The 26,025-nt window shown below is 36.5% G+C and overlaps 1 protein-coding gene across 33 annotated transcripts in view; it reads left to right on the forward strand.

Moving 5' to 3' along the window:
* MPDZ (multiple PDZ domain crumbs cell polarity complex component) overlaps window positions 1-26,025 on the forward strand; it is a 174,323-nt gene that overhangs the window by 100,689 nt on the left and 47,609 nt on the right. For all 33 annotated transcript variants that reach the window (XM_045373236.3, XM_045373239.3, XM_074015756.1 and 30 more), the window contains 5 exons: window positions 1,806-2,087; window positions 2,346-2,469; window positions 9,676-9,874; window positions 15,437-15,541; window positions 20,038-20,130. In XM_045373236.3, the coding sequence (XP_045229171.2) occupies window positions 1,806-2,087; window positions 2,346-2,469; window positions 9,676-9,874; window positions 15,437-15,541; window positions 20,038-20,130 (803 nt within the window). The remainder of the gene's footprint in view (window positions 1-1,805; window positions 2,088-2,345; window positions 2,470-9,675; window positions 9,875-15,436; window positions 15,542-20,037; window positions 20,131-26,025) is intronic.

The raw sequence follows: 26,025 nt of genomic DNA on the forward strand, positions 1-26,025 counted from the left end.
GTGGCGCAATCTGGGCTCACTGCAAGCTCCGCCTCCTGGATTCACGCCATACTCCTGCCTCAGCCTCCTGAGTAGCTGGTAGTACAGACACCAGCCACCACACCTGGCTAATTTTTTTGTATTTTTAGTGGCTCACGCCTGTAATCCCAATGCTTTGGGAGGCCGAGGCAGGCAGATCACGAGTGAGGAGATCGAGACCATCACGGTGGAACCCCGTCTCTACTAAAAACACGTACCGACATTTTAAGTGTGCATATCATTTGACCAGCCATTGCAATTCTAGTGATTCATAGTGAATATATCTTCACACATATGGACAAAGATGTAGAGTATAAATAACAGCAGTAGCTAAAAATTATTGCACATTTTCTGTTAAGTCAGGCCTGTTTCTAGTACTTTGTGGAGATTAATACTCTCTGTCCTCCCAACAGTCCTGTATTAGTTTCTGTTGATTTCCCCAATTAGTAGATGAGAGAGTCAAGGCATAGTGTTTAAGTAACTTGTCAAAGCTCTAGCATTTAATTAGTGTTGAGCCAGGAATTGAACTCAGGCATCCTGGCTTCAGAGTCGACACACCACTGTCTTTCATACTTAGGAATAACTTACAGCCATAAGAAGATTGAAGTTGACTTGTTTTTAAATTGACATGGAAATTTCTCACATCAAGATGAAAAGATACTGCAGAAAAACAATGCTATTTATTGTATGGCTGTGTTTAGTTTTAAAAATATATGTATATCTGCTTGTATGTGTGAGTGTGTGCATGTGTACTTATATGTATATATTATGCAAATGCATTAAAAATTTGATGGATAAACACCTAACTGATGCCAGCCATTTTTATTGGGGAAGGGAATGGAAGTAGAAGCCATAGCAAAGACTCTTCGTATTGTATTCTATATGCATACACAATATATGTCTGTATCTTGAATCCTTTATGCAATAGTATGTTCATATGCTACTTTTATACATTAAAATTATCAATGAAAGAATTGAAGGGAAAACTGATATGTTTATTCAACAGCAGTTTGTGAAGCGACTGCTTTCCCAGAGCACATAAGTGATACAATATATCTGTTGTAACTAGATACACACATTTATATAAAACTATAAAATTTTAGAGTTTCAGTGGATTGTAGAAATTATCTAATATAAAGCCAAGAGAGGTTCTGTGATATACAAATTGTTAATAACAGACCCTGGATTTAGAGCCTACATTTTATGACAACCCATTTTACTGTTCCTTCTGTTATATCTTACAGGGTATTTATGCAAATTTTTCCTATGATAATTTGAATTGTAAGGCTGTCTATTCTTCTCCATAAATACTTATAAATGCCTATCAAAATAATTTTCTCTGGGAGGCTCTTATGAGTCCAAATCAATTAATGTCATACTTTTTATGTTCTTGATCTCATAATAAATAGGAACTTCAGACTGATGGGAAACAAACTACACTTTAAGTGAGATTTGGGAGTATGCTACTTGCTCTTCTATGTAACTTAAACTCTGAATAATTTTATTTGTAAATATAACGTAGTATTATATCAATGATCTTATGTTTAGTATCTTGTACAAGTATAACGCAGTAGAACATAAGATGTATGACTTGCAGGAAATATATTTAAAAGCATTTATGAAAATAAAGATATGCAGAAAACCTGCTAAGTGAAGAATTGTGTTTGTTAATGCTTTTTGAGTAATAAATGTTATGTTTTACATTTTACTAAATAGTTGTTCATTAAGAAGTGATGTAATTCTGTTCACATTTTTCATTTTCTTTTGTTTTGTTTTTTAACTACCAGGATGTTATTGAAAATTCTTGTGATCCACTACTTGATCTGCATATGTCTTTGGAGGAACTATATACCCAGAATCTCCTGCAAAGACAGGATGAGAATACACCTTTGGTAGACATAAGTATGGGGTCTGCTTCTGGCTTTACTATAAATGACTACACACCTGCAAATGCTATTGAACAGCAATATGAATGTGAAAACACAATAGTGTGGACTGAATCTCATTTACCAAGTGAAGTTATATCAAGTGCAGAACTTCCTTCTGTGCTACCCGATTCAGCTGGAAAGGTAATATTTTAAAGATATGGTTTGTGTTTTATGATGAGGTAGGGAATGTTGAAGGGTTATTCTGGCCATTCTCTTCATTTGGAATGAGTGCTTCTTGGCACTAAGATTTTCAGAAAGCAACCTATGAACTTGTTTTGGTTGCAGGTTCTTGCAGAATAAAGCACAATCAATTAGAGAATGTGCGTGATGTTGAAATCACACTCCAAAGTCTAGTTTCCCTTTCCATGTGACTTGTGGCTTGTTTTTTCTTTCTTACAGGGCTCTGAGTACCTGCTTGAGCAGAGCTCCCTGGCCTCTAATGCTGAGTGTGTCATGCTTCAAAATGTATCTAAAGAATCTTTTGAAAGGACTATTAATATAGCCAAAGGCAATTCTAGCCTAGGTAAGTTTCTCATTTTCCTCATATACCTATTTCTTAACCCCCTTGACAAGGGGAAATATTGAACATGGTAAATTTCAATATTTTTTTGCTGTAGATAAGAGAACAGATGGTAGAAATTTTCCTGTAGTTTTTATGGTTTTTCTTTCTGTGTCCTCATTATTTTTTCTGAAATGGTTTACAGGTTTGTTTACTTCGTATGAGCAGAAATCCCTCATTGTCTTAATTATTTCAGAGTATTCACAAGCCTCATTTACATTCAGTAAAAGATATATGAATTGTTTGTGTGTGAAACAGCAAATCAGAAAAGGAATTCTTAGAAAATGAAAACTCAGCAATTTGGAATTCTAAATTCTTTGGAAAAGTAAATTATTAGTTTCTTTGAATGAACCAGTGATGTATAAGTCAGTTTGCATTTAATTTCTTTCACTCGCTGAAAGAAAGACTAAAAAGACAACCAGGTGTGCCACCACCAAAATGTAAATGTGAGTTATTCAGTAGGACTTCCCAGGTGGCAGGATTTTTGTGTCCTATTTTAACCACAAAACCCTCTGAATTGGGCAAAGAAGACTTTCTGTAGAAATATCCTAATTACAATAGCTAAAACTGTTGAGGCAGAGCATATTTGTTCTCTCATTGAGTTATACAGTCATGTGACTCAGCCCTGTCTTTTTTGATAAATAGGGTGGTAGATGAGTTGCTTTGAGTGTCCAAATGCAGCCCAAGACTCTATGGTTAATTCAGTATCAGAGATCCTTTTATTTCTGTGAAGTAACCAACCACTACCCATTACATTGACATTTTATGGCAGGGTCTTGTTTCCTTGTTTTGAGATTTGGCAGAGGAATCCAGCAGTGCTTACTTGGTGAGTGGGATTTCAGCCTTGGTTGCCAAGATTTTGTTCCATTTGATGGTGGCGGGGTACTACCAACAGCAGCTAAACAAAGAATTGTAGCAGATAATATTTATGTTGTTGTAATATTTCTTATATACATTATGTTTAATAGGATGATACAAAGCTTGAACTGCAGAACTTTCCATAACTCATTGATTATGAGACAGATATCTAAGCCATGCTAGAATTATTTTATTGGCTAATTTAGTGTTTCTGATGCCATATTACTCAAAATATTAGTTCTGTAGGATGTTAATAGGAGTTATAAATGACTTCCAAGTTTAAAAGTTTGGAATGAGATAAATTTAAGAAGACAGGTTTCTTTTTACATCTCAATATCTTTTATACTCCATGTGCATTGTGAATCACTAAGAGATTATCAGATGTAGCATTTTTCACATTTAATTGGCCATAGAACTCATTTTTCTTGAATAATTGATAAGGCAGAGATTTTACAAAGCCTATTTGAGAACTATTATTCTAGTGTATTTACTGAAGTAGCAAACATTTATTTTAATTCTCTATCCACTATGCATAGACACCATAATATTATTACTGTTCTTAATGCAGGTTTAAGAGAGTAAGCTAATTGACATTTAAAATCCTAAAGGCGTTAGAATATTGTACGTGCTATGATAGATACTTATAGAGAACATTGAAGGCTTTAAAGAGGGAATAACTAATCCCTGCTCTCCAAGTGTGGAGAACTTTAGAATGGTTTCAGAAAAGAGGAGATGTATGATTTAGGTCTAAAAAGAGGAGATTTTTACCACATAGTTGAGGAATTTGAAAAAGTTGAAAGCTACTTAGAAGTAAGGCAGAGAGATGTTAAATATTACTGAAACTGGTTCGATATGGATGAAGTGTGGTATGATGACCAGCAAAGTCAGAGTTGGAACTAAAGGAATGATAAGTGGGAGACAGCTGCTGGATGGGTTTGTGTGCAGGACACAGAACTTCTGCTGCAGCCATGTACTGCCTTATGCTTCATGTAGGCAGCGGGAGCTAAGGGTATGAAAGTGACATGATCAGATTTGTGTTTTAAGAAGAACATTGAGCTTAGGTTGGTGAAGCAGTTAGGAGGCTCTTGTAAGAGCCATGGTTTGGGCACATCAGATTTTGCAACCTGACTATTTGGATTGCTTACCAATTTTATTTTTTTTGAGAGAAAGTTTCACTTTGTTGCCCAGGCTGAAGTACAGTGGCATGATCTTGGCTAACTGCAACTTCCATCTCCTGAGTTCAAGCAATTCTTGTCCCTCTCAGCCTCCTGAGTAGCTGGGATTACAGGCCTCTGCTACCATGCCCGGCTGATTTTTTGTATTTTAGTAGAGACAGGGTTTCACCATGTTGCCCAGGCTGGTCTTGAACTCCTGAGCTCAGGCAGCCCACCCATCCCGGCTTCCCAAAGTGCTAGGATTACAGGCGTGAGCCACCCCACCCGGCCTGCTTACCAGTTTTTAATTAATTGTGAGAATGTTGAATTTTGTCAAAGCATTTCTTCATCTGTTGGGGAATTATATGGATTTTCTTATTTATTCTGCTAATATGTCAAGATATATTGCTTTTTTAAATTATGGTAAAATATACATAGCATAAAATTGACCATTTTCATCATTTTTAAGAGTGCATTTCTGTGGCATTAAGTGCATTCACGTCATTGTGCAGCCATCATCACCATCCATCTCCAGAACGTTTTTGGGTTCCCCAATTGAAACTCTGTATCCATTAAACAATTGTTCCCCATTGCTCTCTCTACCAGTCCCCTGTCAACTACCATTCATTTTTCTGTTTCTATGAATTTGACGAAATGCTTCATGTAGGTGGAATCATACAGTATCTGTCCATATGTGATGGGGTATAATGTCTTCTAGGTTCATCCATGTTGTAACATGTGTCAGAATTTCCTTTTTAAGGCTGAATAATAATCCATTGTATGTATACACTATACTTTGTTTATTCATTCATCTATCAATGGGCACTTGAGTTGCTTCCATCTTAGTTTTTAAGTTTTGATATAAAAATATACTAGGTTAATTAAGTTATTGGAAGAAAACAGTGAAAGGCAGAACTGTCTTTCCTTTCTATCACATCTAGAAATCCATTTAAACCTCCCTCAACAGCCTGACTTTAAAATTTAAGTGTAAAAGAGCCCTGTCATTTGTTTAGTGAAAGTAAAACAATTGGCTGGGCATGGTGGTTCACGCCTGTAATCCCAGCACTTTGGGAAGTTAAGGCAAGTGGATCACCTGAGGTCAGGAGTTCAAGACCAGCCTGCCCAACATGGCAAAACCCCGTCTCTACAGAAAATACAAAAAATTAGCTGGGCGTGATGGTGGGCACCTGTAATCCCAGCTACTCGGGAGTCTGAGGCAGGAGAATCACTTGAACCCGGGAGGCTGAGGTTGCAGTGAGCCGAGATCATGCCACTACACTCCAGCCTAGGTGATAAGAGTGAAACTTTGTCTCAAAAAAAAAAAAAAAAAGTAAGACATTTAAATGTGAAATCACAGCACCATTAGTTTACCATTCACACTGTAATACAAAACTGTAAATCACAATTAGTTTAACTTTTCTGCTTCATTTCCATTATTGATATGCCCAATATGTTTATAGGGCTTTCTCCCTGGCTTTTTGATTTCCTGGGACCCAGTGAGGTTCCTCTGGCATTTTGGAGTTAAAATTTACTGCATGCCAAGGCAAGAACATTACTCTGTTATCTCATTTGACAGGAGATGCTCAATGTTCAGATTTCTATAGCACTTCGAATAACTAAATGTAAAGGAATCTTGAAAAATCTGTGTAAATATTAAAGCATTCAATAAAGCTTTAGTGTAGGAAGGTGTTGGCTGTATAACTTGAAGTAACAAGAAGTGTGATAAATAGTATTTTAGGCAGTCTAAATAGAGGCTGGGTTTGTACTGGTGGAAAAGTATGTTATGAAGGGGTCTATCAGTGAGCTCATTTTCTTAGATTCATAGTCTCCCCTTAATCAGCTATAAGCAGTTGTTTGCAGTTTTAGCTTTGTGGATAATTTGTTTCTTTGTCTTGTGATAACCAGAAGAAGTTTTAATAAATGGCAGGTTTCTGTAAATCTGTCATAATCCATTGTTTTGATTTCATGAATCATTTGGGTTTTTGAATTTTGTTAAAATTAGAATGAAAATGTTGTATACAGAAATACAGATACATTAATAAATGTACACATGCATATAGTGACCTTTAAAAAATTCTAATCTTGATGCTTTTTCGTAAGTCTGTGGTCCCTTGGTTAATGATGTGGTGTTTGGACTTGAAGGTAAAAAACAAGGTTCTTCAGGGGAAAAGAAAGGAAGTCTTATCTTCCCTTCACTGATTAGATACAGAAACATAGACAGACTCAGGAATTTCTCTGAAATTACTCAACCTTTAAAGAGGTAGAGTCAGAACTCAAACCTGTCTGTCTCTGATTTTCACATATACCATACAATACATTCAATACTTGAGTTACCCAAGGGCACATTATGATTGTTGTAATAACAAGCTTCATTTTGAAGCTGAATTAATATTTACATTTAGTCTTTAGGGAGCAATGTAACCTTGGTTTGGGAGAGAGATGCATTTTAAACATATTTTATGAGTTTTGTTTTGTTTTTAGTTTTGTGACTAAATTTTGTTGTACACTTTGTGTCAGGTATTTTGAAAGTTACTATACATATGTGTTTCTCACTTAATTCTTTAAACAACCATAAGAGCAAATGTCATCCCTTTTTAGAGATAAGTAAACTGAGGCTCTGTGTGAGGTTAAGTCAGTTGCCCAAGCTTGTGCTGATTGGAAGTGGTGGAATAATTCAGATTCGTAACCGGTTCTCTATTTCCAAAGCACACGATTTGGGATTTGGGTTATTCTTTCATACTTCTTCCACGAATAAAATGGAAAGATCTTACAAGTTACAACCAAAATCTAGTTATTGGAGATTACCTCCAAGTTATTGAACGTTGAAAATTGTCGTTTGGTGAAAGGAAAGTATAAACTCAGCTAACTGATGTTGACCTCCTGGTTTACATGGTTGATGTGACCTGACAGCATAATAGCTGAGAGTCATGAGTTAAATATGCTATTAAAAGTGAATTCAAAGATCATGTCGGCCATAGCTCATGACAGGTTTCATGTCTGTGTCTTGCCTTATTGTAGTCTGCATGATGCTAATGAGAAAAAGACAATGAGTTAGATTCCCAGTGTGATCCACTGAGTTAAATTTTACTTTGTGCTGACACATTTTTATTTTACCAAAGTACAGTTGTATTGTGGATATTGCTGGGAAGGCTGGCTTTAACAGTACAAAATAGAGTACCTTTTGAAAAATTTCAGATCCAGCCTTTTTTCTCTCCTAAATGATATCTTATTGTTTTATGGTAAGCAGAGGTGTATTCTTAACAATACACTGAAAAATCGTTAGTATGCGTCTCAACAGAATGTTTTAAGTACCTTTAAAAATGTTTTATTTCTATCAGAAAAAAATAAGTAGGAGCCTGGATTGCCCATATCCACATATGAGATGTTAGGCTAGAAACATAATCAGAATCATTTTTTAAAATGTTTGAAATATCATATCTGATTTGGTATGAGTAGAATTAATATTTGGAAAGACATCATTTTTTTAAATATATGAAAACCTAAAAAGGAATTTGTGACATCTGTCAAAGAAAAGTTTTTATAAATACCCTGGTAGCTTTATATCTCTCCATAGCTTGTTTAATTATATAATTTTGTTTTGGAAGAAACTTTCAACACTTCATTTTAAGTGAACTTACATTATTTTTGCAAAGTTTCAAATATAATTTTTAAGATTTTATATTTTTCAACGAATAGAGTGAGGATAGAGTGAGGAGTGAACATTAATTCAGATAGAGTCTGTTGAGAAGGACTTTTTGAGGAACTGATACTGAAGAGTGAGAGGAAGTTAGCTATGCAAGAGCTGCCGAAAGAAGGTGTCAGGCAAAGACTTCAAAATGGACAGAGATGAGATGTATTTGTTGCTAGAACTCAGGGAACCAAGAAGGACATAACACAGTGCAAGGATTCACACTGCAAAGGCCAGTGTACCCCTGGCCTATAGACTGTGCTGAGCAGGTGTGTTGTGTGTTACTATAACAGGAAACCATTGAAGAGTTGCAACCAAGGGACTAATAGGATATTACTTGTCTTTTTTTGTAATGGCCTCTCTGTCTTCTGAGGGAAGTATGCATTGGAGGAGATAATCATGGAAGGCAGGTGACCAGTTAGGAAGGAGGCTTTTGCAAAAAGTCAGGCAAGAGAAGGTGTTGACTTAGTCTAGAGTTAGTATCTAAATGGAAAAATGTATGTAAATGGATTCAAGATAAATTTTGAGGATAGAAATGACAGGATTTGGTGTTGGATTAAATACAGGGGATAAGAAAGAGGTATGCATCAAGAAAGACCCCAATATTTCTACTTTGAATAATGGAGGGTAGTGTGGTAGTGCAATTTACCAAAAAAGGGAAGAAAAATGGTGAAATAAAGTAAGATGAAAAATTGCAGGTTCAATTTTATGCATGCTAAGATTGCATTTTCTGTGAGATACCCAGGGGACATGAAAAGAGAGCAATTTAATATCCAAATTAGAAGCTTATTGAAGTTCAAAGATAAAATGGAAATAGATTAAGTTCACATAAATTCATTTCAACAAACTACTATGCTTTCGGACACCACTGTGATAGGCTCCAGGTGTGAAGACTTCAATACAGGCTTCTTGATGTTAGGAATTCTGTGCTATGCTTTTATCCTAAGCAACCAACATAGTACTTGGCACATATTAGCCATATAGTAAATAGATCTTGAATGAACAAGTGATAAAGGAATAAGGTAATAGCGGATAATTGCTTAATTTATAGAATGAGTTTTCCTTTTGTAGTCCTTTTATTCTCTTTTATGTGTAAGAGATGATCTAATATTGTAAAACTGATTTGATGCTATCATAGTACTTTCCCTGAGAGACCTTTCTATTCAAGGGGTCAGCACATCACATGGTCTAAATTACATTCATTCCACAATGTAGACCTGTTTGATTTATAATGTATTGACTATATACAATTTCACAAACATTTACAAATTTACTTAAAAATATTTTTTGTTAGAAACACTTTTTAATATTTTTTGTTAGAAACATTTTTCCTGTTTTTGCTGTGCTTTTTATTGACTAAAATGTTACTCGTATTTTTTAATATATAAATCATAGAAATTATTAAATTCAAATTAAAATGAATTGGAAAATCATGTATTTAATTATATTTGCATTTCTCTTTTCCTGTAGGAATGACAGTTAGTGCTAATAAAGATGGCTTGGGGATGATTGTTCGAAGCATTATTCATGGAGGTGCCATTAGTCGAGATGGCCGGATTGCCGTTGGGGACTGCATCTTGTCCATTAATGAAGAGTCTACCATCAGTGTAACCAATGCCCAGGCACGAGCTATGTTGAGAAGACATTCTCTCATTGGCCCTGACATAAAGTAAGTATCATTTGGAGCCCAGTTTGGCTTGGGAAATTCAGGAATTTCAATTAACCAGAATTCTTTTTCAGTATACACTTCTGTTTGAGATACAAATGTTTTCACATTTTTTTAAACATAAATCACTCAAGAAATTGACTATTTTTGAGTAGTTCTCGATTGTAAGTATAGTTTCTTGGAGACTATAGCAATATTAAAAATTTGGAAACGTTGCTTTGTATTTTTAATTATACTTCTCCAGTGATTTCTACAACAACCATAGAAGTTGGGGATGCAATGATTCTCACAGAGCAAGAGGGCCCACTTTTGGGATCTTGGAAAGATGTTTGGATTGGCTCCATTATAAGGAATTGTACCCTACCTAATTGACCTGTGTGAATCCTAGAACTAAGACAGTTCTTTAAGGGCCATGCATGCAAAAGACCAGATAAAACAGTGTCCATCTGACCCAAAACTTACCCTTTCTTGAGCTACCTCATGACCCCAGGGGATAGACCAATATATTGGTATGGTCTGTTAGTAGGTCATGGAGGATATTTTGTCAGGAAGTGCTTAAAATTTCCAGTAATCCCATAATGTACTAAAAGCACATCATATATGTGGTTTGGTTTTTAAGTCACTAAACATTCCTCGAGCCAACATAAAAATCAGCTCATTACTTTATTGTGACACTTCATCAATGTGACGTTTTCCTCTAGCATTAATCTTTGAATATTTGTTTTTAATGTATGAGGGATAACATCATAAAATAAGAGCTCAGGGAAAGATTGTTTACCTAAAATCGATATAATGATTACTAGTGTGGGAGACTTTTTTGTATTAATGTTATTTTACTGACTACATTCTCTATTACCAGTCCTTTTGCAAAGTATGTATTGCTAGGTCTTAGGTAACAAAAGCTGTACAGACTGTTTTTCATTCTGTGGTCAATAAAAAGAAAAGTATATACCATTTGGAACAGATTCCTCTGTCTTATATAAAAGAAGTATTATTTTTAGGCAAAATCCTCACTAATGGGCTTTCATATTTTTGTATGCTTTTTTGACTTTTATTTACAGTTGAACAGATCATCAGATCATGTTACTCTTCCTTAATTGCCTTATAATAATTGGAGTACAAGTGAACCTCATTAAAAATGTCAGTCCTTTTATCATAAGAAAAGAGAAACTTCAAGTGTTTTCCTTACCACTTATGGCCAGTGTTCCATGGCATAGATCACATGGAGACTATGTATTTTTTGCAGGGGTTTTAGTTTACGTGGATTAGATGTAGTATAAAATGCAGACGACCTAGTAACCGTTCATCTGATTTATTGTGCCATGATGTACATTTATGCTGTGTGTGCTGATACTGCTCTGTTGCCCACTTTTTGGCATTCTGATCACCAGAATTAGTACTTGGTACTAGCCCCACCCCTCAGTTCTAATGTACTGCAGAACTTTAAGAGTGGTTAAAAAATAAGACGATTGTGACACCAGTTTAGCATAAGTCATGCATCTGGTCAACTCTAGAAAACTTTTGAGGTACATTTTCAGTCTCAAAGTCTTTTTTCCCCTTTCCTTATTTTTTTGTTTTGTGTTTCCGTTTCCCCTCTCCCACCAATTCAGCAGAATTTACCCTGTCATGTGGGCAGAAGCTTTATTATGACTATCAAAGATATCTAGAGAGCTAGCTTCATAAGTACTTGCTTTAGGATCTCAGGAGGCAAAATGTACTATAGAACCTTAAATTATTTTAAAAAGAAGAAAAATCATACAACCTTCCCTCCTCTGGAAATCAATCATCCATTCATTCATTCAGTCAGTCTTGCTCTCATATAGGTAAACACACATGCAGATATTCAAAACACATTGATTTCTTCTCACATGCCTTAAAGATGCTCTGATTCAAATGGTCATAGCTTAACTCATTGAGTAATGATAAAAATAAACTAAAATCATCCTTACATAATGCTTTTTTAGAAACAAAAATATGTTAGATTTTAAAACACAAAGAGCCATTTAGGTTGACCAGGGCTGAGCAGCATGTTCTGTGCATTTTGCATGAAGTGTTTTTGGCCCAGTCCCTCTCTTACCACTTGTTTCGTGAAGCAAAAGGTTTAGAATTACCTTGAAAGCATTGTGAATAATCTTCCCAAAAGGAACATTTAGTCCTTCCATTACTCTGAATGGAACCATAACATTGCCTCGGGCCCATTAAGCTTTGTGCTCATTACCTGGATCTAGGCTCCATCCACATCTCTTTCTCATTATTTTTCTTTGTGAACCTAGCTTAATCTGGGTGGTGGTGGAGGGGTGTATTGTAGGGACTTTAAAAAAAGAGACTGTGGTTCAGTTACATAACTGATTGGTTTTTAGGGAAAGCATTGCTTGTTGAGACAATGCACTGGATTTCTTTTTTGCCATTTACGATAGATAGCTAGGAACTTTTGTGTGTGTGTGTTCATGCATGCATGGGTAGATAATTTGAGTTTCAAGAGTTCAAGAACAGCCAGTTTAAGATCCAGGTTTCATTATTTTCTATGGAAAACCAGATGCGAAGCCTCACCAGAATGCATTCTGTTTCACTTCTCACTCCACCTTGCCAGGAGCTCTTATATTTCTGTAATAATAGCCAGGGTTTTGTGCTTAGCAGCAGCTGCTTATAACATCTGCCAGATAATTACTGAGCTGAATCAGAATTCACCTGCCTTAACCTAAAGTGTGGGATGAATTCCTGATCAAGGAATAAAAGATTGATTGCAGTTACATTTTTTCATGCTTGTTAATAATCACTGCTATAGACACTAGTAAAGAGCAGATGCTTTTCTGGGGGAGGTGTAGATGGGAGGGAAGTGGAAAGGGGAAAAAAAAACAACCAGGAGCACCCACTTTTAACTACATATGTATGCATCTCACATTCAGCACAAGACATTGACATTTGTTAACACCATTGTAAAAAGATGCCGCGGCGTATGCTTCACATTCTAGATTTTCTGCAGCACCTGCTGACGATCGAGCCCCCTTTTATGTGTGAGTATCAGTGATTCAAAAGCTCATTATGGCTGTGTGTTACAACTTGTCTGTGAAAACAATTTTGTGCTTTTGTAATGTCCCAATGCAAGGATAGATCCAGATATGGATTTCGTATATACATTTTGGATTGTTTTCTTTATTTAAATAAGAACATAAAATCCAACAGAGCTATGAGATTGTTACGTTTTCACATTGTACTGATGATTGTGAACTCTTGAAAATCATATTTTCCAATTATGAAGCTTTCAAGCTCCTTTGTAAGGGAACGATCCTGTCTGCACGTGCAGGAATAGTCTCTGCATTAATAGCCATATCGCATTTCAGCATCACTAATGGTATTCTTTTTTCTTCTAGTCCATGTGTAACCAAAAGTTAGTCCATGTGTAACCAAAAGTTAGTTTGAATTTTTAATTCAACTCTCAAATAAGCATTTTCAGTGTGTTTTTGCATCTCGTAATTTAGCTTTGGCATTTTTGCTGGCCATTCGGAGGTTTTGTATGATCCTGTGACCAGGCTTGTGGTAGCATGGCTCTGCATGTTCTGTTGCATTGTGGGATGCTTGTTCTGGTGGCCTCACTCTGTAGTGGCTAAATAGTTAGGAAAACTGCCGTCTCTACTCTTTCTCACTACTACGCAAAGTATCAGAAAAATATTTGTAAATGCCTCCGCTCCTCAAAAGAAAAAACAACTTTGAACAAATATAAAGAAAAACTCATTTTTAACATTGTTTGGGAAGAAACATCTTTACCTTCTTTCTCAAACCAATAAAAAAATTAAAGACTTTGTACTGATTGCTATTATTTTTGCTATTCTATCCTGCCTTTTTTCCCTGACCTTTTCCTGGCTTTTTAAACTTATGTTTTATTTATATGAGTTTTACTGAATCTTCAGGAATAATACCAGTCTTCTTCAATAGCCTTTTCATATTTTAGGTTTCATGTTTATCTTTATTTTATTTTTTCATTGTTTAAAATATAATCAGACTTCTGTCCTGACATAATGTATTGTTTGAAGGGATAAAAGCAAATTTGCTATTCAATATATTTTTGTAGCATCTTAGAGAAGGTGTCTTTATAGATGAATAAATTAAATAGGGCCAGAATTAGAATGCAACTTTTTCAGCCAGCCTAGTCTTAAATCCATTGATCTGTACTTTCTGCTTCATTTTTTGACCTTTGAGGTAAAAGTGTCATGAAGAGATTCCCAAAGGCTCCGTGTATTCTGCCCGAGTGATCAGTATGACCAGGAGAGCTGATGACCTGTGAGAGCACTCACTTCTATTTGGATTGTGCTTCTCAGCTTACAGTAGCATCACGAAAGTGGCATCCTTTTTGTGGTAGAGGGTATGGAGGTTCAGCAGTGGTGATTTACCCCATGACACTCTGTATGGTAGCAGAACTGTGTCTTCCGACTCCAAACCCAAGTGACCTCACACTTTGAAGTAAATGAGTGAATGCTTTCTATAGAATAACCAATATGTTTGAAATTATGTATACTACTCATTCAGTAAATTATGACACTGGTTTAATTTTTTATTTCATTATAACATAAAAGACAATATTTTTACCTTTGCCCTCCAGTGCTGAGGTTTTGTATACTTATTATTTTAACAGCTTAATTATGGACAGATGATTTAATACCTCTTTGTGATTTCTAATTTTTAGTTGCACAAACATGCTGTATTGAGTTCAGATACTGTATTTCTCTTATGTTACTATTCATTAACTTGAAGATCTTGAAACAGCTTGCTTTAAAAAGTGTGTCCACTATGTAAGAAGCCTTACAGGAAAGCAGTAAACTTGAATTTTTATGTATCAGTTTCTGAACATTACAGCAAGAGTCAGCATTTGGCTCAGTGTCTTCCACATAATAGGCATTCAGTCAGTACTTGTTGAATTAGTAGATGGCCATTCACGTGTAAATAGTAGACTTTTCTTTGAGACCAGAGTGAATTTTTAAAAATTGCTACAAATTAGTAAGTCTTTCCATAAACTCAGATGGTTTAGTCTCATACTTCAGACTTGAGAGTTCATAACTTAATAGAGCTAACATAATTGTTGATAATGCTTGTTAATCTCTAGAATTAATTATGTATTATAGAAAGATGCAAAGTAATTTGTGATATTCAGTATTTTAATAGAGTATACCTAATTTGTTTCTGCTAGAGATCCCAGAAATCTTTGGGCAAAATTAATGTTATTACTGACAATTGTTATTCTAGGGATTTGTAGATCTTCCTAATATTAAAAAAATTGTTGTTAGCCTTTTCATTTTACAATATAAATAATTGTTTTCCTTCCCTGCCTGTTGATTGGTAAACACATAGTGAATCAGCAGCATTTAAAAACTTAGTTTCTGTTGTTATTCTTCCCTATAGAATACTCTATCCTATTGAAGTTTGGATTCTCTGCTGAATATACTGATTAAATGAGCTGTGTGAAAAAGTAGGGAGAAAAGGACAATATGATTTGTTTCCTTTATTTTAGAAGCTTTTCCTAACAGGCAAAATATTATTTCCCTTCACTTCCATGGATTCTGTTTCTTCCAGAATTACTTATGTGCCTGCAGAACATTTGGAAGAGTTCAAAATAAGCTTGGGACAACAATCTGGAAAAATAATGGCATTGGATATTTTTTCTTCATACACTGGCAGGTAAGTGAAACATTAAATCAAATGCGATGAATGATACAGCAAGTTGTAGAGAATTTGGAATTCAGAGTCAGGGAGGATTAGAGCAAAGAAAAGGTCTGAATCCTTTTCTTCTTCCCTTTCCTTCAGTTATATAAGCAATTATTATATAGTATGGAAAATTTGAGAAACAGATATTCAAATTAATAAATTAATATTTAATTCTACTGCACAATGTATCACTTTTAACATGTTGATTTTTGATAATTTGTCCCAAAGGAGTATTATTTCATTAATTTCTTAGAACAGAAGAAATTGTATGATGTTTCTTATTCTTTCATAAATATTATCAAACTTCTTCAGAAATGTTATTTATTCTTTTATTAACAAGCATACAAATTCAGAAACTTCTTTTTTTTTTTGAGGCAGAGCCTCACTCTGTTGCTCAGGCTAGAGTACAGTTGTGCCATTACAGTTCATTGCAGCCTCTACCTGCTGGGTTCATGGATCCTCCCACCTCAGCCTCCCAGGTAGCTGGGATTATAGGCATGTGCCACCACGTCAGGCTAATTTTGTATTTTTTGTAGAGATGGGGTTTCGCCATGTTGCTCAGGCTGGTCTCAAACTTATGAGCTTAAGCAATCTGCCCACCTCGTCCTCCCAAAGTACTGGGATTCAGAGGCATGCACCACCATGCCTAGACCAGAACATTTTTTGTTTGTAATTTTCTTGCTCTTTTGGAGAATGTTGAGCTGAACCTGTTAGCATGTATGCATGTTAGGAAACAGTGTTTGGCTTTTTAAAGGCACTTGATATACAATGTATTAAGAGCCTTTAAATAATAAAGGGAACATTTTCTTTTTTCTTAGGAAAGGGAGGAACTGGGTTTTGATGCTGCTGCTGACTGAGTCAAGATCAGGGAGAGAAATAATGTCAAATCACTTTTCCATGAAGAATGTACCATTCTACACTCTCAGTTGTGGACCTGTGTTTTTCAGTTGTGCTGGCAACTGACTACCAAATTTCTTGTAAGCATGTGGTAGAGCAGAAATGGCCTTGCAAGCACTCTGAGGTCTTCTCAGAAGAGTTCTACCATTCTTTTTTGTGTGTGTGTGAGGCGGAGTTTCACTCTTGTTGCCCATGCTGGAGTGCAATGGCGCGATCTTGGCTCATTGTGACCTCTGCCTCCCGGGTTCAAGTGATTCTCCTGCCTCAGCCTCCTGAGAAGCTGGGATTACAGGTGCCCACCACCACGCCCAGCTATTTTTTTGTATTTTTAGTTGAGATGGGGTTTCACCATGTTGGCCAGGCTGGTCTTGAACTCCTGATCTCAGGTGATTCACCCGCCTTGGCCTCCCAAAGTGCTGGGATTATAAACGTGAGCCACCATGCCCAGCCGAGTTCTACCATTCTTTAGTGGATGTGAGAACATCCCAGAACACCACGGTCTCCAGTGACCTTACATTCATTGTGATCTTGCTTCACTGCTTCCTCTGCACATTACAGATGACTACAGAATACAGAAAGTGTCAGGGAAGGGGAAGGTATGTTATTTGTTTAATAAAGGGAAGGAATGGCATGGTCCTTGGGGCCTCATGAATATTATGGGGAAAGGATATAATTGTCCCTCATTATCTGTTGGGGATTGGTTTCAATACTCTCCATGGATCAGAATCCACGGGTGCTCAATCCCTTGTATAAAATGATGTAGTATTTGCACGTAACCTACACACATTCTCCCATATACTTTAAATCATCTCTAGATTCCTTATAATACCTGATACAATGTAAAGGCTATGTAAGTTGTTGTTATATGTATATTTTTAAATAATGACAAGAAAAAGAAAAGTGCACGTTTGGTACAGATGCAACCATCTATTTTTTCCCCAAATATTTTTGGTCTGCTTTTGGTTTAATCCATGGATGTTGGACTCAAGGATACGAGGGATAGAGGAGACAACTATATTTACTTTTACACTGTATAAAGCTCAGCCACATTCCAGAATTTCCACTATTGGGTTAATGACATGAGTTGATTATAGTTTCCCAGTGCTTCCTATCAAACTGGTAAAACAAATTATTTCAATGTCTCTCTGAAATGTTGTATCAAATGACTGACTTAAAGAATACACCAGCTCTGAGTCTTGTTAAGTTCTAGGGCCTTAAAATACTCAAAAGTTATTAGAAAGAAAGCCACTTTGAGCACTGTGCTTCCTCCAAGCACAGAAAAGAGAATAGCCTGGATTGTCCTATGCTATGACTAGCTGCTTCACTGCAGAGAAAGTGTATTTTCTATGGATATCAGAATGCTTAAAATAGAGCAACTAGATATGCATTTTTGGTGGAACAATCTACATCAGGGAAAGGTTAAGTAACTTTCCCACAGCTAATAAATGCCAGAGCCAAGTGTAGAATGTAAACATAATCCATGTTCTTACCATTGGATGCAAGGAAGGAATTGCAGAAGTCTACGAAGCATGCACCATATAAAAATATGTGACCATATAGTATGGAAGTTAAGAACTCAGGTTTTATGGTAAGTTGCCCTCGATCCAAATCTCACCTATACTGTTTTTCTCATCATGTATCTTTCTCACCATGTGACTTTCTGCCAGTTACTTTACCTGGTACATATTTGCAGATATAAAGAGATCTACTTATTATAGTTGATAAAAATTTTGTTGGTATTCAGTGGTTTAAGACAGTGGAAAAGCAGTTGATTGACTTCTTTCTTGGCTGAGTGCATGCAGGAAGACATGACACTGGAGTCCCTGAAACCACACACTAAGATGAGTAAACAATAATCAGCACATGTAGAGGAGCATATATGGGGTTTGCGAAAGGATTCAAGATTATAGAATCATCTGAAGAGACCGGGGTCCTTGTATTGGATTATTCAGGATATTCATCTTCTTGTACCTAAAAAGGAAGAAGCAAGATGCAATTTGGCTACACTGTTTCTGAATAGCTCCCACTGCTTAGGCCTTAGGGCTGAGGACCTCCCCACATCCCCTAGCTGTCACTGAGTATTTTAAGGACTGTTTCTAAGTTATAATTCTTGTCTGTCTTCTAAGTCAGCTTTCTTCATCATATTCTTTCCCGTTGTATTTCCAGAAGGTTAGTGCTAGTTTTTAACCTCTCTGCCTTGCATCCTCTGGATGAAGATTTCACTTTTAATATTTCTCTGTCAACTCTTTGACATCGTTTTTAGGATCTCCCTCTTGGAGCTCTTCCCGCCATTCCTACCCTAGTCAGACTTAGACTCTGGGAACCCTAGCCTCATTCAGAGCTTTATTCTTTAATTGCACAGGAGGGAAATTCAAACACAAAACCAATGGGTAGGACCAATAGCAAATAGATTTTACTCTAGTAGCTTAAAAACAAAAACTTAACATTCAGGTCTAAGAAAGAATGAGATGTTCTGGGAGAGCCTGGATATTTGCTTGCCAGAAATGTTGCAAAGCGCATTAAAGCTCCGATGGATGACTGAATTAGCTGACTTCTGATCTTGAATTCTAAATATTATATCATTTGAGAGAGTTCAGTATTCCTGTCAGGGGAGAATGGCTGTAATTTTACATACTTTCTTTTAATTCTTCAATTTCTGTAAATATCGACTGAAAACATTTGTTGAATCAGAATTTTTATAGCCGCCTTTGCTTTATATGTGGACATGTTTCTTTAGCAATCCAATTTTTACCACAGCCGAGGCACAGGCTATAATCAGTTTAACCATTCTCTGTTGTCCTCACAGCATCATTTATTGATACAAAGTATTCCATTGGACTAACAAAATACGTCTTGATATTGTTATTATTGTACAGTTTTCTTTACAGTCAATCAGTAGACTGGGCACATTTTGTTACATGCCTGGCATTTGGCAAAATCTAAATTGCTACAGAAGTGGAAGAGTGACCTTGAACACAGATACGTTGTAAACTGCTTCCCTTAAGAAGTATTCTGTGCCAGGTTCCTCTGGATGGGGTGAAGCTGGACCACAAGCATTTCACTTAATTTTTTGAAAATGGAAAGAAAATCATTGGTCCATCCTTAGGAAGCAGAAATACTAAACTCTTGGCAAACTTGACGAGAAATTCATTCAGGACAGGGTTCAGGGCTGTGCATACATGCTTAAAACCTACATAGTACTTCTAGCTTCTTGCACATTATAGGAATTTAAGAAATGCTTGTTCAATGAGTTTTCTTTGCAAACCTGGTATTTATCCGATTTTCCCATTCCTTTCCTTTATGCTCCCATGTCTCATCAGGGAAAAAACAGACTAGACAAGAGTCTTAGTGTTCAGTTCTACGCTATGGTAGGTTGATTCTAAAGCAAGGTTTTAATTTTGTTTGGTTAGGTTTTTCTTTCCCCCAATGTAAAAATATTTTATACTTAAGGCCATGTACGGTGAAAATATAAAGCAGTCCTGCATTTTTAGCTAAATCAATAGTAGAGTACATATAATCTTGCATGTTTTTACTAGGATTTTGGGGTACTCATTGTGTAATTCTTTAACCAGAGACATCCCAGAATTACCAGAGCGAGAAGAGGGAGAGGGCGAAGAAAGTGAACTTCAAAACACAGCATATAGCAATTGGAATCAGCCCAGGCGGTAAGGACTTTTTCTGTCTTCAGCCCACTCAATGGATATATAGGGTTTAAAGATAAGCAGGTGTGGTTTCAAGTGCTGGATTACAACTTGCTTCTTGTCACATCGGGTGAGTTGTTTAATACTTCTAACCCATCATTTTTTTCATGTGTACAGTGGAGAGAATAATGTGTATCACACAGGGTTAAAACTAACATATATGGAGAGATCTGGCACATAGTAGGAACTAAATTAAAGAAAATTATGCATAGATAGTTGGAATGGATTACATTCTGTAGAGTTTGATCTTAGGTATACCAAAAAGTATTCATTTAAATTTTACCTAGCATTTGTAGAAACTATATAGGCAAACATATATCAAAACATGTGTGTGTATGTGTGTGTGTGTGTAAAAGTACCCTTGTAGTCTTGTTACCATAGGCCGAGTTTATCCTAAGTCATAATCTGTCTAGGACCAGTTTCATGTATAATAGATAAGATGACATCCTCAAATATACTTAGATGTATCACGTGCATCACTAAAGCATGTTGATGTGTTTATACTGAGTAAAATCAATTTCAGTTTAATAGGAATTTACTGAGTCCTGATTATGGACCTAGACTTAAAGCCAGTGATTTTGTGAATAACAAGGAGGTAAGTAGAAGATGCAAATCCTGCCTCAAGAAACCTCTAATGTACTTGGCTGGGCAAGATGTAGAGACACATGAAACAATTTAAGAACACAAGATATTTCACATTTAGAGTAAAACACAGGTAATCAGTGGACATCCACCCCAAACTCAAGGTCACCATCACGATGGTGCTTTGTGTTTAGTAAACATTAATATTTGTTACATAGTGAATAAATAAAATGCTCAAGAGAAGAATATGTAATATTCATAAATGCCAGTACAATTTAATGATTTCCCCTGCCCACCAGTGATAACCTGTAGCCATCACATTTAAATATTTTTAAAATATAAAAAACATTATTTTATGTTGCTTTCAAAGAAGCAGCATGGATTTTCAGCCATCTAAAATGAGTTTCTTATTTCAGTTTCTTCAGAAGTCACTTAGCTCACTTAAAAACTCCCATCAAGCTCTCTATACTGCTGCCTACATTGAGAACAGGGTATAAGTGCTAGATCTGTGGCAGAAAATATATTCTGAGGTGTTAAGTGTCATATTTATTTGTGGTTAGAGGTGGAAATAAGTTAAATGAAACTGTTTTGTAGCAGGTAGTCACAGTGATAAACTTGAATTTTTTAGGAGGACAGTAATCACAAGAAAAAAAGATGGGTTGGTCAGTTTTAGAAACAATATTATAAGAGGAAAAGTAGATTTTAGAAGGTGATATAGTTTGGCTCTGTGTCCCCACCCAAATCTCATCTTGTAGCTCCCATAATTCCCACATGTTGTGGGAGGGGCCCTGTGGGAGGTGATTGAATTATGGGGGTGGGTCTTTCCCATGCTGTTCTCCTGATAGTAAATGGGCCTCACGAGGCCTGATAGTTTTAAAAATGGGAGTTGCCCTGCACAAGCTCTTTTATTTGCCTGCTCTCGTCCACTTAAGCTGTAACTTGCTCCTTCTTGCCTTCTGCCATGATTGTGAGGCTTCCCTGGCCATGTGGAACTATAAGTCCAATAAACCTCCTTCTTCTGTAAATTGCCCAGTCTCGGGTATTTCTTTATCAGTAGCATGAAAATGGATTAAACAGAAGGCAGTATGCAAAATGGTTGGTGTCAGTAAGAGCCATGTTAGAACTTTGGCTCTGGTACTTTCTAAGACAAGTTTCCTAATTTCTGCTAGGTCTCTGCCACTTTATCTGTAAAACGAGGTTAATAATAGAATCTTTTGTATTTGGGGGAAAATTCAGTGTCGTCTAAAATCCTTAGCAGAGTGCCTGACACATAGTGAGTCAGTGGTTGGCTTTGTCTATATTGATAAAATATTTGTCACTGGTACCTAAACAGAGAGAAAGCCTTTGACACAGGAATCCTGAAATTTTCTTATGAGAAAGAAGAACATAACTTCTGGACTGGAAAATTTTTATGCTTTTAACCTTCATGCAATCCTAAGATAGCTCTAAAAGTGCTAACAACCTTACATGAAGAATATGTCCAAAGTTTCCAAATATCCTTCTAAGAATGTACTCTGTACTCACTAATGTAGTGCTTCCCCTAGATGCACTAAGCTACTTCTAGGGGAAGTTCATAGAGCATGAGAAGAAAGCTTAATGGAATAACCAGAGCTTTTAATAAATTAGGAGTTAGTGTTGTTAACATGCTTCATAGCATTGGAAATGTAATGGGACAGTCATTCATGAAATCAACAAAAATTTAATTTGTTTGAAACTAGAGAATTCTTTTTAGCAAAATATAAATTTTAATATTATAAAATAGGTTATATTTTATTTTGCATGTGATTTTCATTTTACACAATTGATATTATACTACTACATGTATTTTCCATTTTGCTTAATTTTTCTCTCAATTCTTACGTTTTGTAAATCTGTCAAGCTTGATACCTTAAAGATCTAATTCATTCAATTTAGTTGTTGTGTTGCATTTCAATATATGATTATACCATGGTTTATTAATTGTCAGATTCATATTAGTTAATAGTTATTTGCTATTATAATAATTCTGTGCAGTAAATATATTTATTTCTTTATACTTACACACGAAAATTTATCTAGGGAATATATCCAGAAGTGGAATTGGAATTGCTGGCCTGTAAGTTTATATGCATTTTTTACTTTCAGTTGTCAGATTGTTTTTTAAGATTGCTATATCAATTTTTTTTTTTTTTTTTTTTTTTTGAGACGGAGTCTTCCTCTGTTGCCAGGCTGGAGTGCACTGGCATGATCTTGACTCACTGCAACCTCCTCCTCCTGGGTTCAAGCGATTCTCCTGCCTCAGCCTCCCGAGTAGGTGGAACTACAGGTGCACACCACCACATCCAGCTAATTTTTGTATTTTTAGTAGAGATGGGGTTTCCCCATGTTGGCCAGGATGATCTCGATTTCTTGACCTGTGATCCACCCACCTCAGCCTTCCAACATGCTGGGATTACAGGCATGAGCCACCGCACCTGGCCACTATACCAATTTTTATTTCTATTTCCAGTATATGAGTGTTCCCTTTTCCCCACATTCTTGTTACCACATCATATGATCATTTTTTTAAAAGTTTTTTATCAATCTAATGGGTGGAAAATGGCCCCTTTTCTAAATAAACAAGGTATACTAGGTATAACAGGATTGATCAGGTATGGTGAACATTTGGTCATTTGTTATATGGATTGAGTTTCAGTTTCATATCTTGCTTTCATTACCACAGTAATCATCACCTTCATCACCACCACCACCACCACCACCATCATAACGAGTAATAAAAGATTTATTGGTTGCTTATTATGTGCCAAAGCTTTGGTTTTGGACTCTACATGTATTAATTAATCCTCACAGAAACTCTGTTCAGAGACTCTTGTTGGCTGTATTTCACAGCTGAGAAAAGTAACACAGAGACTAAGTAAATGCCCTGTGTCACATAATCATTAAGTAGCAAAAGAGCAGGAGTGGCACCCAGAGTCTCAGTTTACATCTCAGGCAATCTGGCCTCAGAGCTGTGTTTAACAGCTCTGTCTTCCTGAATTTCATTCTTTTTAAACCTATATGTAAATCTCAAATAGGCTGCCATTTTTTTTCCCCCTACATAATGATCTCTGAAGCAAACATATTCTGTAGTTGTTTCTTTTCTAGGTCTCCTTTTTCTTTCACTGTGTTTCTGTTCTCTGTTCAGTGAATAATGAGTTTGGTTTCTCACTGCTGTGTCATTTTGGCAGTTCTGTCTTTGATTATCGTCTTCATTGTTTTAAGGATTTACAACCTTTACTTCCAGGGAAAGTATTTTGCTATCTGTGCCAAACCCTATGAGACCTAAGGTGCTATTATCCAAAGGTTACTTAACCTCTCTGTGTCTCTTCTCTTTGTAAAATGGGGCCAGTAAGAATGTCTACCTTATAGGTATGACATGAAAATTAAATGAAAGTATATGTAACTTACTTAGAGAATAATACTGAAGACATGGTAAAACCCTTAATAAACATTTGCTGTTACTTATGTTTTTTTGTATTACTCAAGAAGTCGTAAGAATCACTTTCTAATTTGCACCAAACACGAAGAGCCCTTGGAGACATTTTCTTTCCTTCCTTCTTTTTTTTTATTTTTTTATTTTTAAGAAAAGAGTTAAGGAGTCCTACCTATGTATTCTGGATTGTTAAATATGTACACTTGTGGCTGAACTTACTATATGTAAAATGTACTATATGTGCAATGGCTAAACTTACTAACTCCTTTGCCATTTTGCCTTAGGAACAGCTTCAAGAAAACAGGGAAGGAACAGTTTTAGTGGCTCATGCCCGTAATCTCAGCGCCTAGGGAGGCTGAGACGGGAAGATTACTTGAGCTTAGGAGTTCCTGAGCCCAGGACTTTGAGGTTGGAAGTCAAGGCTGCAGTGAACTATGATCATGCCACTGCACTCCAGCCTGGGCTGCAGAATGAGACCCTGTCTCAAAACAAAAACAAAAACAAACAAACAAAAACAGGGAAGGATGGTGGATGTTGGTTCTTTTCTGTTACAGAATTTCCGGAGTAAGAGAAAACAATGAATAGGATTTTAACTAGTTTATTAACAAAGATTTTATAAGATCAAGGATCATGGTAAGATCCTTTCAAACTAAACAGGTAGAGTTTCTAGAGTTATAGATTTGCAGTCAAAAAAAAAAAGAGTTACTGGCCAAAGGAAGATGTGCCTCAGCATCTGCTTTCATTTCACCTGGTTCCCGTCCTCTCCTCTCTGTGGTACTCTTTCATCCCCAGCCTCTTCTTACCTCAATCATTTTGCAGGGGTCCTTACTTCAACCTTTTCTCTTCTCTAGGAGCTCCTTAAATGTCGGTGTTGAAAACGTGTTTGACAGTGCTATCTTATCCTACTTAATGTCCAACATTGTCTTCCTTTGTGCAGCATGGAGCAGATTGCAGGGCCTCATCATCTCCTTAAAGTTCTGTTTGGTCTGTTTTCCTCCAACAACCTGAGCTCTGACTCATCTCGGCCAAAGACCTCACTGCAAATCACCTTACTCTTTCTTACATCCTGCCTTTTCACAAGATGCATGTGCTTTAAATATACTCATAGCTTTTATAGCTATTTGCGGTTATTACATATGAGTTCCTGTCTTTATTTTGTGGGTATGGGAAATGTATTCAAGGCAGAGGAATTAGCAAGCCCCAAGGCCCCAAGTGGGGAGCATGCCAGATGAACTTAAGGAATAGTGAGGAGATGATGTGGTAGCTAGAGTGGAGAGAGAAAAGTACAGAGCCCACTGCAGGTGTATTAAGTCCGTTTTCATGCTGCTGATAAAGGCATACCCGAGACTGGGCAATTTACAAAAGAAAGAGGTTTAATGGACTCACAGTTCCACGTGGCTTGGGAGGCCTCATAATCGTGGTGGAAGGTGAAAAGCACATCTCACATGGTGGCGGACAAGAGAAGAGAGCTTGTGCAGGGAAACTCCCCTTTATAAAACCATCAGGTCTTGTGAGACTTATTCACTATCATGAGAATAGTACAGGAAAGACCTGCCCCCATGATTCAGTTACCTCCCACCGGCTCCCACCAACAATATGTGGAAATTGTGGGAGCTACAATTTAAATTGAGATCTGGGTGAGGACACAGCCAAATCATATCAGCAGGGGAGGTTGGGGAGATAGTGAGAAAATCATATCCTGTAGGATTTTGTCAGTCACTGCTCTTCATGTCCTGACTGTTAGTGACCACGTCTGCCTTGGCAAGAATGACTTCTTCTACAGAGGTGACTTTCTGACATAGTGTGTCCAGGAGCGTTCTTTCCTT

Source organism: Macaca fascicularis, chromosome 15 (genome assembly GCF_037993035.2).
Source record: "Macaca fascicularis isolate 582-1 chromosome 15, T2T-MFA8v1.1".
Taxonomy (NCBI): domain Eukaryota; kingdom Metazoa; phylum Chordata; class Mammalia; order Primates; family Cercopithecidae; genus Macaca; species Macaca fascicularis.